General features: G+C 45.3%; 1 protein-coding gene across 1 annotated transcript; it reads right to left on the bottom strand.

Annotated features, from left to right (window-relative positions):
- On the bottom strand, window positions 15,813-16,634 carry LOC109234852 (RNA-directed DNA polymerase homolog). Its single transcript, XM_019400899.1, has 2 exons — window positions 16,221-16,634; window positions 15,813-15,908 (listed from the first exon to the last, which is right to left on the bottom strand). The coding sequence occupies exons 1-2, from the start codon at window positions 16,632-16,634 to the stop codon at window positions 15,813-15,815; spliced, it is 510 nt and encodes a 169-aa protein (XP_019256444.1).

The following is a 17,015-nucleotide window of genomic DNA, read 5'->3' as shown; positions in this document are numbered from 1 at the left end:
AGGCAAAACATCATGGTATGTGCTGAGCAATTTGTTCTCTTCCCTTTTCTCGGTTGGAAACACTCTTTCTCTTCCTGCGTACTAACCCTTTATTGCAGGCACCGAGGGGCCTTCCGAGGTGAGGCCATGCCCCTTTGGAGAGAGAGAAGGGTTGCTGGCTTCTGGGCCAAAGGATGATGACAATAAGCAGGAAGTACCTTTTGCGAGGCGATGGTGCTCAAAGCAAGGTGAACCTGGACCGGGGGCCTGGAGTGGAAGTATTAACTGAGCCTGCCATGCCCGTGATTTCTGGTTTTGGAAAGGCGGTTTTTCCTCTACTGTCGTCCTCTTTCTCCGTAGGAGGTACTTCGAGGGATGCTCATAACCCGGGGTCATATGAGCCGAGCCACCAGGCCTCGACTGGGGTCGACTTTTTCGGAGCCGGGGGAGCCAGGCTAGCAGATGTGTGCTCGGCCTTCGAGGAAGTCCAGCGGCTTCATTATGCGGTGAGTTTCGGCATAGGCCTTTTGAGTTTCGCGTCTTCCCTTCCTTATTGGGTTTTCTTTTTCAGGCTTTCGACAAGCTTAAGTCCGAGCCGCTTCGCCGTGAGGCCAGGCTGCAGGAAGCTCTAGATGAGGGGAAATCCCTTAGGTGCCTTTGCAAAGAAAGGGAAAGCGAGCTGGCATATTTACAGTATGAGGCGAGTCGGAGCTTGAATTATGAGAGCTATTTAAAGGAGCAGGTAGTTTTTGTTCCGACTGAGCGTGTGTTCTTTCTTCTAGCTCCTGAGGCTGATGTTTTGTTTATTTCAGTTGCAGAAAAAGGCAGAGGACCTGGAGCACCTTCGGAACGAAGTTGGCCGAACCAAGCACAAGTATGATGAGTTGAAGGCTCAGGCGAACACTCAGACTTCATCAGAGGAGGGTGCTCTAGGCAAAGTCTCCGCCCTTGAGGCTCAACTTTGCTTAGCTTGTGATAATTCTTTGGTTCAAACAGATGTGATTACGAAGCTCGAGTCTGAGCTTTTGAAGGTCAAGGCTGAGATCGTTGATGCCCGGGCTGAAGCCGCGATGAGCCGAACTAAGGCTGACCAGGAGATGGCGATCTATTCAAAAGACGCTGCTGATGCTCAAGCTGTGCTGAGGAGGATCCTCGATCGCGAAGATAGGATCAAAGAGTATGCTCGTTGCAATTCTCGAAGGAAGGTTCTCGAGGAGATTCGTGCTAGGGGTTTTGTCCTCTCGGAAGAGTTGGCGCGAGCGAGGGCGAACGAGCGTCATGCTCGGTTGCTCCTGTCCGACACCGAAGAAAGCGAAGATGAGGCCGACAGGCCGTAGCTCCCAGGGGAGCGTAGACTTTACCATCTGTATATAACTTTTTCGAAGCATGTTTGTAGATGGAGATTGCGTTTTTTCGTGTGTATGTACAAAAGAAAACCTTGCGGCTTTACTTCTTTCGTATCTCTTTCTGTCTCGAATTTGGCCAGGTGAACTGGTCTTTGAGTCGATAGGAATCCTTAGATTCGCGATATGGCCCTGAGGCTCATTAGGCTGGCTCGTAGGCTAATATGTATTTGGTCGACGCGAGCCTTTAGTATAAGCTGGCGTTTGAGCTCTTATGCTTTTGCTTTTAGGCATGTTTTGATCAACTTTTTTGGGTTTAGTCTCCGAGTCGGGTTTCGACTCGATCTCTTTTGACCCTCAAGTTTTGTATTTGTGCGGGCTGGCGACAATGGCTCTTATGCCTTGGGTCGAAGCGACCTTTTAGTGTAAGCTGGCGTTTGAGCTCTTATGCTTTTGCTCTTGGGCATTTTTAGTTAACTGTTTTGGGTTTAGTCTCTGAGTCGGGTTTCGACTCGAGCTCATTTGATCCTCAAGTTTTCATATTTTAAGCTGGCGACAGTGGCTCTTACGCTTTGGGTCGGTGCGACCGTTTACGTGGGCTAGAGACAATGGCTCTTACGCTTTGGGTCGATGAGACTTTTTGTGTAGGCTTTATTTTTCCCTCGATAAGGATTTTTTGGAAGTGTTTGCCTAAATCTTCGACGGTTTAATAAAAAAACCTCGATTGCGAGTCATTATATGGCGATGATCGAGCACCTCGGGAGGTTTGGCTCGGAGGCTGAGTATCTCGAAGCCAATGTTCAGGAGCAGACATGGTCGAAGCTCTTTTGCCTATGTCAAGGATAGCCTATTTAACCGGTTCTTTTCGAAGTAGAATCGAAGTAATTGAAGGCCTGTGATTTTGTAGCGACGGTCGGGCATCCCCGAGTCGCGTTAGTTTGGCTGGTACAGCCTTGTGACCGCTGTCATTTGTGTTTGGATGGCTTTAGTCCCGAGGGAAGTAGTTTCGGCGTCTATATCGAGGGTATGCCTTTTAGGGGTCTTACAAGTTTGATATATAGCCTTAACTTTGAGATCAGGTTTATGCCTTTAGTAAGGTCTTACAAAATTTTCATGCCTTTGAGGTCTTACAGTTTTTAGATACTTGGTACAAGTACGGTTCATGCCTTGCTTGAGTTCTTACAGATGTTGCCGCTTGGTACAAGCGTGGTTCATGCCTTGCTTGAGGTCTTACAGATATTATTGTTGCCTCATATAGGTCTTACGAGACCGAGGCTGCCCATTTGGGGTCTTATGGCCTCGGATTTTTGATAAGCCGATGGAGATGGCGATTGACGGCAGTCCCCGAGTAATCGAGGATTTCTCGGCTCGGGAGCCATTATGATGGAGATAGCGATTGACGGAAGTCCCCGAGTCGTGGAGGATTTCTCTGCTCGGGAGCCATTATGATGGAGATGGTATTGCTTCGTTGAGGGCTTACGATTCCGGAGTTTCTGACCCGGGGGGCGTGTGGACTCGAGTTTTTTACGCCAGTCCCCGAGTGTTCGGGACATTTTCGGCTTTGGAGATGTTTCGCGATTTTGCCTCGTTGTGGGCTTATGAGTGGAGTTCCGATCCAGAGATCGCTCAGGTGTTGAATTGTTGACGCTAGTCCCCGAGTGCTCCGGACGTCTTTGTCAGAGGAGTCATTTTTGCGAAAATGCAGAATTTCTTTGGAGCGTGAGATGTTTTGATAAGAGATATTCTTCGATTACTTGGTACAAATATACATGTTTTTTCCGCCGGGGGCCCGGCTATACGGACACGGTTCGTTCGACCGTTTGGCCCGGTACATCATTTTCCTATTGGGACCCTGTTCAGCATGTCTTAGCTTCTCCGAGAAGGTAATCTTCCGGGGGGATGCCCCCCAGTATTCAAGGTTGATTGCAAAAGAAGCCTTGAATACTTGTTGAGTTTTCCTTAGGTAGCATATAGGTGTTGCCTCGTTAAAAACCTTGCCGGTAAAACCCTTTTTGGGATGAACACCCGGTCGAAGGAAAAGAGTGCAACGCATGCTTTTGAAACCTAAGACCTTCGAGTTGGAGAGTGCATTGGCCATTTTTATCGAATACCTGCACTCAGGTCAGCGTAGAATGTAATTGAAAGAGAAAAGAGACAGTCACACCTTAGTATGAAATGTGTCGGCGATGTTTCGACCGTTCGTCATGAGGATGCGGTACGGTCCTTCGCTTCATTTGGTTCGGACTTAGCCAAGGGCGTAGGTTGCTATCACTATTTTACTGTTTGATAATCCTTTGGCTCCTTCGAGGGTGGAGGTACCGGCGTCGGGGCCGCATCGTGCACCGCGAACATTTCTCTCGCCGCATGCTGTTCCCCGTAGACGCTTTTAATCCCATCCTTTGTCGGGAATTTCATCATTTGATGGAGGGTGGATGGCACTGCTCTCATGCAGTGTATCCATGGCCTTCCGAGCAAGGCGTTGTACCACGTGTCTCCCTCGATGACATGGAACTTGGCATTTTGGGTTGTGCCGGCCACGTTGACTGGGAGGGTGATATCCCCTTTCGTTGTTTTGCTCACCATGTTGAATCCATTGAGGACTCGAGGGGCGGGTACGATTTGGTCAAGCAGTCCAAGCTGCTCTACCACCCTCGACCTAATAATGTTGGCCGAGCTACCTGGATCCACAAGTACACGTTTAATTTGAAATGTATTTACAAGGAAAGAGATTACCAGTGCGTCGTTCTGAGGCTAAGACAAGGTCTCGATGTCCTCGTCACTGAATGTGAGGGCATCCTCGGGTACGTAGCCTCGAGTTTGCTTTTCTCTAATGATGGATATTTTTGTCCTTCTCATCACGGGTTCCTGCGGGGCATCGATGCCTCCCAAGATCATATGGATGACGTGTTGGGGTTCACTCGTTTCGTTCTTCTTGGTCGTTTCTCTTTCCCTGAACTGATTTTTGGCTCGGTCGCATAAGAATTCTCGGAGGTGACCTTTATTGAGTAGTCTGGCTACTTCTTCTCGGAGCTGGTGGCAATCCTCGGTCCTATGGCCGTGCGTGTTGTGGAATTCACACACTAAGTTATGATTCCTTTGTGAAGGATCTGATTCTACGGGCCTGGGCCACTTGGCGTCTCTGATTTTACTGATGGCGAACACGATGTCTGATACATCGACGTTGAATTTGTATTCTGACAAGCGAGGTGCCTCTATTGGCCCCGTGTGCCTATCAAATCCGGCTCCGTTGACGAGTCCCCGAGGATTCTGTCCTTGGTCCATCCTTCGATCGTTGCGGGGTACGTTGCGCCTTGGGGCATTCCTCCTGTCTTCGATGTATGGATGGTACCTTTCTCTGTTTGGTTTTGGCTCCTTTGCCAGAAGCTTGCTTGGGTATACCGAGCCCGAGGGGGCCCCTAGCTGGTCGTCCTCGACCTTGATTTTCGACTGGTATCAGTTATGGACATCCGACCAAGTCACGGCCGGGTACTCGACTAGGTTCTGCTTCAGCTGTTTCAAAGCCACCGAGCTTCGTTCGTTCAGACCTTGAGTGAAGGCCTGCACCACCCAGTCGTCGGAGACTGGTGGTAGTTCCATTCGTTCAACCTAAAAGTGAGATACGAACTCTCGTAGCATCTCATTATCCCTCTGCTTAATCTTGAAGACATCGAATTTCCTCGTGGCCACCTTGATGGCCCCGGCATACGCCTTTATGAAGGAATCTGCCAGCATGGCAAATGAATCTATAGAGTTTGGGGCCAGGTTGTGGTACCACATAATGGCCCATTTAGAAAGTGTTTCCCCGAACTTCTTCAGCAGGACAAACTCGATCTCGTCGTCCCTTAGGTCGTTGCCCTTTACTGCACAGGTGTAAGCGGTAACGTGCTCATTGGGATCTGAGGTACCGTTATATTTCGAAAGGTCTGGCATTCTGAACTTGTTTGGAATGGGTTTCGGGGCCGCTTCCTATGGGAACGGCTTCTGTACGAACTTCTTTGAGTCCACACCTTTCAAGATCGGGGACGCTCCTGGAATTTGATCGACCCTGGAGTTGTAAGTCTCGACCTTCTTATCGTTGGCTTCTATCATTTTCTCGCCCGATTCGATCCTTCTAGTGAGGTCCTCAAGCATCTTTATGATGAAGGGATCGGCTATCGACCCGTTATTGCTCGATCTCTCCGATATCTGCTCGGCTGGGGGAGCTGTCCCCGGTGCTACCCTGCTAGGAGTTTTCTAGTAACTTTGCAACTGAGCAATAGCTAGTTGTTGTGCCTGCAACATTTCAAAAATAACATGAAGGCTGACCTCCCGTTCTTCCCGAGCTGGGGGTTTCTGGGCTTCTTGTTGGTCGCCTTGGTGTATGCTCCTGTTGGTGTGGGAGCTTCTTTCGACGTGTTGAGCGTCGCGTGAAACCGTGTCCACGGAAATCAGTTCTGGTGCGTTCTCAGGGTTTTGTGGTGGTACACCAACACCTGGGACATCAATGCCATTTTCTCTGTGGTCTTCGAGGTCAATGTTTTCACGTGCGTCTACTAAGTTAGACATTTGACCTGAAATCAAAGATCTTGGACAAGAAAAGTGTAAAAGATAACTTGCGTTACGTGGTTAAACCAGAAAGAAAATAATCACTATTATTTTTAGCCCCACGGTGGGCGCCAAACTGTACCGTGAAAATGGTAATAACAATTAAATTTGATAATGGGACTATAATAATACGTGATCTATTTTTATGCCGGTTGTTAAGCAGTTGATGCTATGTGTGAGACTTAGGAACGAGATAAGAGTTAGGAGTAAGGCGATAACCAAACCGACAGGTTAACAATTGGGGCCTCGAGCTTGTCGATTGAGGGGCCTCGAGGTCGATTCCGATGCTCGGCTGGGAGCTATCGAAGGCAGTTGGAGAGCGACTAACAACTATAATAAAATCAACGAAGGCTCTTTATGGCCAATGATAAGCAATAAATGATGAACAATGATGAAGATAATAAATGGAAATAATAATATCAAAAGAGTGTGTTAGAGAGCAGAGAGAATGTTGTTATGCATTCAGCATGGAGCAACAGATCCCCTACAAATGACAAGGGTTCACCTTTATATATGAGGGGAATCCCAATATAGTACAAAATGCATTACTTACAAAGATATGGAGATGGGACAGCTAGATGACGCCCTGATTTGGGATTAGAGTAGCCCGCTAGACTTTGTCAGCCCTAGCTGTGTGCCTTGGAAACTCCCCATTTCTACAATTACTGTGATCATTACTGCCCCGAGCTTGAGGTTCGTCGACGAACCTCGAGGGAGGAAACTCGGCCGTAACCTCGAGCCTTCGAGGTGATCTCTCGGAATCGGACCCTCCAATTTCACCGCATACAGATAGTCCTCTCGTTTCTTGTAGTAGAACGATAAGAAACGATTTTGACATCCCACTCTTCGGACTTACCGTGATGATGTCATATTGATGATATCACACTTATGACGTAAGCCTTCGCGATAACCGGGGCATTTTGCTTCGAGAGGGGACTTATCGTCGGAGAAGTACCCCACTGTTCAGGATCAACGGGAGCATACCTTGAAGTTTGCTTCTTCGATAGGAGAGGGATATCTTGGGTCAGTGAGAAAAGACTGCGGATGGGGGGAAAAGGTAGNGTAGATTCTGCCATCTGTATGTAGCATTTTCAAAGCATGTTTTGTAAATGGAGAATGCATTTTTTCTTATATGTGTATGTACAAAAGAAAACCTTGCGGTTGTACTTCTTTCGTATCTCTTTATGTCTCGAATTTGGTCAGCTGAACTGGTCTTTGAGTCGATAGGAGTCCTTAGATTACCGATATCTCCGTAGGCCTTTATGTATTTGGCCGACTCGAGCCTTTAGAATAAGCTAGCGTTTGAGCTCTTATGCTTTTGTTTTTAGGCGTGTTTTGATCAACTTTTTTGGGTTTAGCCTCCGAGTCGGGTTTCGACTCGAGCTCTTTTGACCCTCAAGTTTTGTATTTGTGCGGGATGGCGACAATGGCTCTTATGCCTTGGGTCGAAGCGACCTTTTAGTGTAAGCTGGCGTTTGAGCTCTTACGCTTTTGTTCTTGGGCATTTTTAGTTAACTGCTTTGGGTTCAGTCTCCGAGTCGGGTTTCGACTCGAGCTCATTCGACCCTCAAGTTTTCGATTTTAAGCTGGCGATAGTGGCTCTTATGCTTTGGGTCGGTGCGACCGTTTATGTGGGCTGGTGACAATGGCTCTTATGCCTTGGGTCGATATGACATTTTATGCGGGCTGGCGACAATGGCTCTTACGCCTTGGGTCGATGAGACCTTTTGTGTAGGCTTTATTTTCCCCGATAGGATTTTGAAAGTGTTTCCTAACTCTTCGACAGTTTAATAAAAACCTCGATTGTGAGTCATTATATGGCGATGATCGAGTCACCTTGGGAGATTTGGCTCGGAGGCTAAGTATCTCGAAGCTAGTGTTTAGGAGCTGACATGGTTGAAGCTTTTTTGCCTATGTCGTGGTAGCCTGTTTAACCGGTCTTTCGNACCGTGAATCATTACTAGCCTTGAGGTTGAGGTTCGTCGACGAAACCTCGAGGGAGGAAACTCGGCCGTAACCTCGAGCCTTCGAGGTGATCTCTCTAAGTGCCCTAATGACGAGAAATTGGACCCTCCTATTACACCGCATACAGAAGCATTTCGAGAAACTTTTCAATCTTTAAACTCCTACAATGAATAACTCGATCCTGAATTGCATTCCAAATATCATCTCTACTTAAGAGAATGATTATCTGACAACTATTCCAGAAATCAATGAGATTAGGGATGCAGCTTTCAACCTCAGTCAGCACAATGCAGCTGGTCCAAATGGTTTCAATTGGGTTATTCCAGACTTGTTGGGAAACAATCAAAGATGATATAACAACTTTTGTCTAGACATTATTTAATAGTCGCAACCTTACCAAATTTTATTGCCACTCCTGCATTTTGTTAATTCCCAAGGTTGAGTACCCTACCAATTTCACAGAATTAAGACCCATCAGCCTAACCAACTTCAGTACAAAAATCATTTCAAAAATCCTTGCAGGCATGTTAAACACTCTTCTACCAAAGTTGATCTCAGACAATCAAAGTAGCTTTGTGAAAGGAAGGCTCATTACAGAGAATGCGATGCTAGCTCAAGAGATCATACATGGAATTAGAAAAGAAAACAAAGGTGGTAACCAAGCTAGACATGGCCAAGGCATACAACATATTTTCATGGACCTTTTTAGCTTCTGTTATGAGAAGGTTTGGATTTGCAGAAACGTGGATTGATATCATCTTGAGGTTGGTGTCAGAAGCCTGGTATTCTATTGTTATTAATGGATCGAGAAGGGGGTTCATTACATCTTCACAAGGGATGAAGCAAGGCGATCCTCTGTCACTTTCTTTATTTATCATAGCCGCAGAAGTACTGTCCAGATCCTTGAATAAGCTTCATTCTGATCTAAATTTCACTCCGTTTCACATGAATCAAAGATGTCCTCTTATCAACCACTTGGCTTATGCGGATGATTGTGATCTATTGGCAATAGCAAATCAGTCAGATTGATTATGCAACAAGTAAGCAACTACGAGAGAGCCTCAGGGCAAAAGGTTAATGGCGACAATAGTTTCTTTCTCACAGATTAGAAAGCAAGAGCATAAAGAATCAACAGGATGAGAACAACTACGGTCTTCATGGAAAAAAGTTTTCCCTTTAACTATCTAGGTTGCTCCATATATGTGGTCAGGAAAAAACTCTCTCACTTGACCCGATGGTGACCAAAGTGGGTAAGCGATCGAATGGGTGGCAGGGCAGGCTCTTTACTTATGGTGGTAGAATGGTACTTATTAAAAATGTCCTTCAATCTCTGCCTATTCACACTCTTTCCGCTATGAGTCCTCCAAAAGGCACCCTAAATTTGATTGAAAAGTATTTGGCTAGGTTCTTATGGGGCACTTCAGTGGATACAAAGAAGTATCATTGGAGTACTTGGAGGAACATGTGCCTTCCTAAAGAAGATTGTGGCATTGGCATAGGGTCTATGGAGGATATTAGTAATACTTTAGCCATGAAGAGGTGGTGGAGATTTAGAACTCAAAATACTCTATGGGCAACCCACCTTAGAGCTAAAATATTGCATTAAATCTCACCCTGTGGCAAAAAAGTGGGCATCAGGTAACTCACATGCTTGGAAACATATGACCCAAATTAGAGACAAAGTAAAAGAAAACATGATTTGGAATATTAACGAGGGCAATAACACCTTCTGGTGGGATAACAGGTCAGGTGAAGGGCCATTAGCCAAGTTTTTTCCAAATGGCAGAAAGAGTAAAAACACTACTGTTAAATAATTCATTCAAGAGGGCAGCTGGAATATGAACAAACTAATCAACACTCTGAACGAGCAGTTTGCTTTGCACATCAGTGCTATTGAAATTGGAGATCAACGTCAAGAAGACTATGTATTATGGGATACCTCTGCAGATGGTCAATATTCCAACAAAAGTGCCTGGCATACAATAAGTAGTAGAAAATCAAAGAATCCATCTCTTCACAACATGTGGCTCAATTGCATCCCCTTCAAAATCTCCTTCTTCGCTTGGAGACTATATCTTGGTAAGCTTCCTTTTGATGAATTTATTTCTAAATTTGGTAACCATGTTATTTCCAGATGTAGGTGTTGTAACAATCCTAAGGAAGACTCAATGCAACATGTCTTCATAGAAGGAGAAGAGCTCAACGATTATGTCAAGCTTTTAGAGCCCCACCTGGGCATCAAACATGAAAACTTGAGCATTAGGATAATTTTTAAAAACTAGTGGGACACAAAATCAAATAACAACTTTCACAAATTCATTCTTTAAGCTATCCCTTTGGTCGTGTGTAGGGAAATATGGAGAAATTGGAGTTCATGTAGGTATGGTAAACAAAATAAATTTTAAGTCAGGAGCATGAAAATGCATATAAACTGGACCATACAAGCGGCTCTAGATATGACACTCCCAAAAATCAGTAAAATAGAGTCTTGGCCAAGGTTCTGTAAAAAGAATGAAAGATGGAGACCAACCTTCAGAGTACTACAGATTAGCTGGCAGAAACATTCTCGTAGAAAGATCAAAGTGAATACAAATGGAAGCTATTTCAAGGAAACATGTAAAGTAGGAATAGGGGAATAGTACGGGGCGAACAAGGTGAACTGATCATGGCTTTCTCCCTACCGGTCCAGTGTAATACAAACAATCCCACTGAGGCTATGGCTGCTAAAAAGGGAATCCAATGGGCCGTCCGCCAAGGATACAACAACATTGAATTGGAGTTAGACTCGCAGATTATTGCCAACATGTTGATACAAGGCAATAAAAATAATCTCAAACTCAAGAAGATGGTCGAAGAAACTGGATAGATTCTTACACAAACAGATGTTAATATTGCCCACTTCTACAGGGAAGCTAATCAAGTAGCCGACCGGCTTGCCAAAAATGCTGCTATTTCGGGCGAAAGTTCTTTCTTTTACTATTTCCAACAACTCCCAGGAAAGTTAAAAGGGCCTTTTCAACTAGATAGATGGCAATTACTTAGTTTTAGAACTAGGTACAAAAGGCTAATTTCTTTGTGAGTTGAATCTTTTGGTAGCTGAACATGAGTGGGATGTAAATATTTGTATCCCCCCATGTTGTTCAGGATTAGAAGGAGGTCAGGTCCATGTCCCCCTCCTGTGTACATTTTTGATTGGTATAGACATGGTAGAGGTCTCGCCAAATCCCCCACACCACAGGATGTGAAAACCTAGATGATTGGCTTAATTAAAAAAAAGGTGTATCTATAGTATTTCACTTATAGCTAGGCAGTAAAATAATTGGGCTCATCATATAAAAAAATAACTCAGTATGATAAATTAAATCGTCAAATCAATCTCCGAATAGCAACATTCATGTAAAACCAGATGTCACGACCCATTTCCATAATAGGTCATGAGGGCGCCTGACACCCTTGTCAGGCAAGCCATTGCAGAAACATTACTAAAATTCTTATGTTGCTTCTTAAATAGAAAGAAGTGGAATAAACACTTAACTTGGAATTTAAAACAAAAGAGCGAAATACTGTAAGTAATATAATTACACTACCCCAAAATAATCGTCTACCAAATTGTGTGCCAGAACCTGGTGTCACAAGCTACGGGCAACTAGTACAATATACATCCAAAAGAATATCATACTATCCTACTGTTTGAGTCCAAAGAGACAGAAAATAGAAATACAAAGAAAGACTTCTTCGGCTGCGGGTCGACATGGAGGGAAAGCAGCTCACCGTAGAAGTCCCAAGTCCGCTCACGGATACGCACCGGAATGATAACCAGATCCACCTGCCTCAGATCATGTACATTTAAGTACAGAAGTGTAGTATGAGTACAAAAACAATATGTACCCAGTAAGTATCCTGTCTAATCTCGAAGAAGTAGAGACGAGAGGTCGACTTGATACTTACTAGGGTCAATTAATATGCGAAGAGTTTATAATAAGCATGTATATCTCAAGCTATTTACATTTAATAATCATGGAGTAACAGTTCTTTCCCAAACACTAACAAGAATGCTTGTCCATAGTCTAAGCAAATATGTATCTCATCCCTTGAAGGATTTCTAAGAAAAACATATGCAAATAATCATCGTGGAACGTACGACCCGATCCAACATAAAATAAAATGTGCACTGCCGAGGGTCGAACGGCTCGAACCATAGATGCATCTATTACCCCGCTCGCGAATCACCCATGCGACGCGGTCAAATAGAAAATAAGCTCATTAACAAGCAAAATTAACAATTAACATGTATATGAGGAGTAGCCATACACAGAAATGCCCAGTATTCTCCCTTAAAGGACCAAACAGGATAAGGGTAATTCTCTAGTCTCATTCTTCTTACTCAAAATAGTTCATATAAATCCGAATTAATCAACACGTACTAGAATGTCACGTAGAGAATGCCTATGGGTCCTAGACTACCCGGACTTAACATAATAGCCACTACATACGGACTATCGTCATCTAGTGCGTACGTAGACCCCGAATATAATGACAATTAATTCAATTATTATACCTATGGGGACAATTCCCTCTTACAAGGTTAGAAAGGAGACTCACCTCGCTCCGAAGTGCACTTCCGATATCAAGAACAAGCCCAAACTCTCAATTTGGAGACGAACGATCACAAACTAGTTAAAATAAGTAAGAACTAGTCAATAAAGGCTTAAAAGGCCGAATCCTAACTATTTAACTAATTTCCCAACCCTTTCCACAAGTTTCCTAAATTCCGACCCCGGGCCCACGTACCCGGATTTCGAAATTTTTCGAAGGAAATTGTTCTCTACAACCTAAGGATAAATAATATATGATTTCTAGTCCATTTCATAACAAATTTCATGCTTAAATCTTAGTTTTATTAAAACCCTAGGTCTAGCTCTAACCCTTTGATTTTATCTAATTTTTAGTGTTTAATCTACCTAATATACATGTATATAAACTAATTATGAGTGGAAATAACTTACCTTGAAATGCTAAGTTGAAACCTTCTCTCAAGAGTTCCCAAAGCGCCCCAAGGTTGAGTGTAAAATGATAAAATGGTGTTTGAGTTCGAATTAAATGAAGCCTACTGCCCAGCGATTTCCGCTTCTGCGGCACCTGCGAAAAGGGAGCCGCATCTGCGGAACTGGGCAAAAGGGCTTGGACCGCTTCTGCGGCTTGGGCCTAAGGTGGGTGGACCGCTTCTGTGGTCCAGGGGTCGCATAAGCGGAACCGCTTCTGCGGCCTCTGGGCCACTTCTGCGGTTTCCCTTGGCCTGGCCCCTTTCCGCTTCTGCGATAGATTGACCACATCTGCGGTCCAAGAACCGCAGATGCGGTTATGACAGAAGCAGCAACTGAAAGTTGTTTTCTTAAATTTCCTACTTTGCTAGAACCTCGCTCGTTTGACGCTCGGGGCTCCCGAGCCCCGCCCGAACATACCGGCAAATCTGAAATCACGAGGCGGACCTACTCGCACCCTCGGAACACTCAAAACAACGCTAAATCTAGGAATCACCCCCTAAAACCAAATGAATCAACCTATTGAACTTCAAGTTCTTAATTCTCCTCTAACGGGTCAAAACGCCCTTAAATTACTCGGATTGGCACCAAATTTTACGGGCAAGTCTTAAACAACATCACGGACCTGTACCAAGCTTCGGAACCAAAATTCGAGCCCGATACCTAGGGAATCATTGATTACTTAGTTTCTTTAATTCTTTAAAACTTCAATTAAACAATTTTGATTAAAAATTCATTACTCGGGTCCCATATTTTCCCACGGACCCTCCGAAATTGTCAAATCACGAATCCGGGTCCGTTTTCCCAAAAAGTTGACCGAAATCAAACTTGGTCTTTTAATAAAATCTTAAAGAGGCAACAAGACATATTTTTTGCTCAGAACTCTTCCAATTCCCGAACCAATCGTCCCCCGCAAGTCGTAAATTAGTTAAAGCAAGTACAGGAGGCTTTATTTAGGGAAACGGGGTTCTAAAAGGCAAAATGACCGGTCGGGTCGTTACATTCTCCACCTCTTAAACAAACGTTCGTCCTCGAACGGATATAGAAATTACCTGGACTGCTGAATAAGTGGGGATATTTGCTCCGCATGTCCTCCTCGGACTCCCAGGTCGCCTCCTCGACCGGTTGGCCCCTCCACTGGACTTTTACTGCAGAAATCCTCTTGGACCTCAACTGGCGATCCTGTCTGTCAATAATGGCAACTGGCTCCTCCTCATAGCTCAAACTCTCATCTAACTGAATAGTGCTGAAGTCCAACACGTGGGATAGGTCGGCATGATACTTCTGAAGCATCGAAACATGAAAAACTGGGTGAACTCCCGGTAAACTAGGGGGTAAAGCAAGCTCATAGGCAACCTCCCCAACTCGTCTCAACACCTCAAAGGGGCCAATAAACCTTGGGCTCAACTTGCCCTTCTTCCCGAACCTCATAATGCCCCTCATGGGCGAGACTTTCAAGAGAACCTTCTCGCCAACCATGAATGATACATCCCGCGCCTTCTGATCCACGTAGCTCTTTTGTCTGGACTAAGCTGTGCGAAGCCTCACCTGAATCAACTTTACCTTATCCAAAGGCATGCTGTACCAAATCTTGTGCAAGTAACTTGGGCCTCACCAGGCTCAAACCACCCGATAGGAGAACGACACGCATCGACCATATAAAGCTCGTACGGGCCATCTCTATGCTGGACTGGTAGCTGTTTGTATGCAAACTCCACTAAGGGCAAGAAATGATCCCACTGCCCTCTAAATCAATCACACATGCTCTAAAGCATATCCTCCAAAGATTCTGCACTGTCCGCTCCGACTGTCCGTCGTCTGAGGATGGAATGTTGTGCTAAGCTCTACACGAGTCCCCAACTCCACTCTGTACGGCTCTCCAGAAATGGGAAGTGAACTGAGGGCCTCTGTCTGATATGATGGACACCGGTACACCATGCAATCGGGACATATCTCTCCGAATAAATCTGAGCATACTCTCCGCTGTATAGGTAGTCGCCACTGGAATGAAATGGGCCGACTTTGTCAACCTATCCACAATGAACCCACACTGAATCAACCTTCCGCCAAAGTCCGCGTAGCCGACTACGAAGTCCATGGTGACTGCCGTTCCCACTTCCATTCTTAGATATGGGCATCTGCTGAAGTAGGCCACCTGGCACTCTGATGTTCATACTTGACCTACTTGACAACTCAAACACTTGGTCACATACTTCACTATGTCTTTCTTCATTCACCGCCACAGTAATGCATGCCTCAAATTCACGATATATCTTTCGTAACTCCCGGAGTGGAATAGATACCGCGAACTGTGTGCCTCCTCCAGGATCCTCTTCCTCAGGACCATCAACATTAGGAACACATAGACGACCCTGAAATCGCAGAACTCCAATCCTCGTCAATAGAACCTCCTTGGCACTTCCCTGAAGCACTGTCTCTCTCGAGAACCGCCAAATGTGGATCATCGAAACTGTCGGGCCTTAATCTCTCCCAATAACGAGGACTGAGCAACCACAGATGCTAGAACTCGGCTGGACTCCGAAATGTCCAGCCTCACAAGCCTGTTAGCTAGGACTGGATGTCTAGAGCTAGGGCCTCTCCTCTTCTGGAATGAATGCCAAGCTACCCATACTCACTGCCTTTCTGCTCAAGGCATCCGCGACTACATTCGCCTTGCCCCGGATGATAAAGAAAAGGTAATGTCATAATCCCTTTAGCAACTCAAGCACCTGCATTGTCTCAAATTGAGATCCCTCTGCTTGAACAAATGTTGTAAGCTGCGGTGATCGGTGTAAACTCACAAGGCACCCCATACAAAATAGGCCTTCCATATCTTAAGAGCATTAAACAATGCGCTGCAACTCCAGATCGTGCACAGGGTAATTCTTCTCATGAATCTTCAACTGAACGCGAAGCATATGCAAATAACTGGCCCTCCTGCATCAACACACATCCCAAACCAACGCGTGAAGCTCACAATATACCGTAATACATCCTGCACCGGGAAGGCAACACAAGAACTAGTGCCGTAGTCAGAGCTGTCTGAGGCTCTAAAAGCTCTCCTCACAACCATCGGACCAAATGGAATGGGGCACCCTTCTGGGTCAACCTAGTCAGGGGGGATGCAATAGATGAAAAGCCCTGCACAAAATCGCCGTATAAGCCTTGCTAACCCCAGGAAACCCTGATCTGTCATTGAAGTGGGACGCGACCAACTCTGAACTGCCTCAATCTTCTAGGGATCCACCTTAATACCCTATCCGGACACAATATGCCCCAAGAATGCCACTGACTCGAGCCAAAACTCACACTTGGAGAACTTAGCATACAAATTCTGCTCTCGCAAGGTCTTAAGCACTACTCTTAAATGATGCTCGTGCTCTCCCAGGCTACGCGAGTATATCAAGATGTCGTCAATGAAGACGATAACAAAAGAATCAATATAAGGCCTGCATACCCTGTTCATCAGATCCATAAATGCTGCTGGCGCATTGGTCAAGCCAAAGGACATCACTAGAAACTCATAATGGCCATATCTAGTCCGGAATGCAGTCTTCGGGACATCCGAGTCCCGAATCTTCAGCTGATGATACCCTGACCTCAGGTCAATCTTAGAGAACACCCTAGCACCCTGCAGCTGGTCAAACAAATCATCAATACGAGGCAACGGGTACTTGTTCTTGATGGTGACTTTGTTCAACTGGCGGTAATCAATGCACATCCGCATAGTCCCATCCTTCTTTTTCACAAACAACACTGGTGCGCCCCAAGGTGACACACTGGGCCTGATAAACCCCTTTGCTAACAACTCCTCTAGCTGCTCCTTCAACTCCTTCAACTCCTTAGGGGCCATACGGTACGGTGGAATAGATATAGGCTGAGTGCCTGGGGCCAAATCAATGCAGAAATCAATATCACGATCCGGAGGCATGCCAGGAAGATCAGAAGGAAAAACATCGGCAAACTCTCGGACTACTGGCACTGAATCAATCGTCGGAGACTCTGTAGTGGTGTCTCGAACATAAGCTAAGTAAGCCAAACACCCTTTTTCAACCATGTGCTGAGCCTTCAGGAAAGAGATAACCCTGCTAGGCATGTCAAC

This window comes from Nicotiana attenuata, chromosome 11 (assembly GCF_001879085.1).
Source record: "Nicotiana attenuata strain UT chromosome 11, NIATTr2, whole genome shotgun sequence".
Lineage (NCBI taxonomy): Eukaryota > Viridiplantae > Streptophyta > Magnoliopsida > Solanales > Solanaceae > Nicotiana > Nicotiana attenuata.
This window is presented reverse-complemented; position numbering and strand designations above follow the sequence as displayed.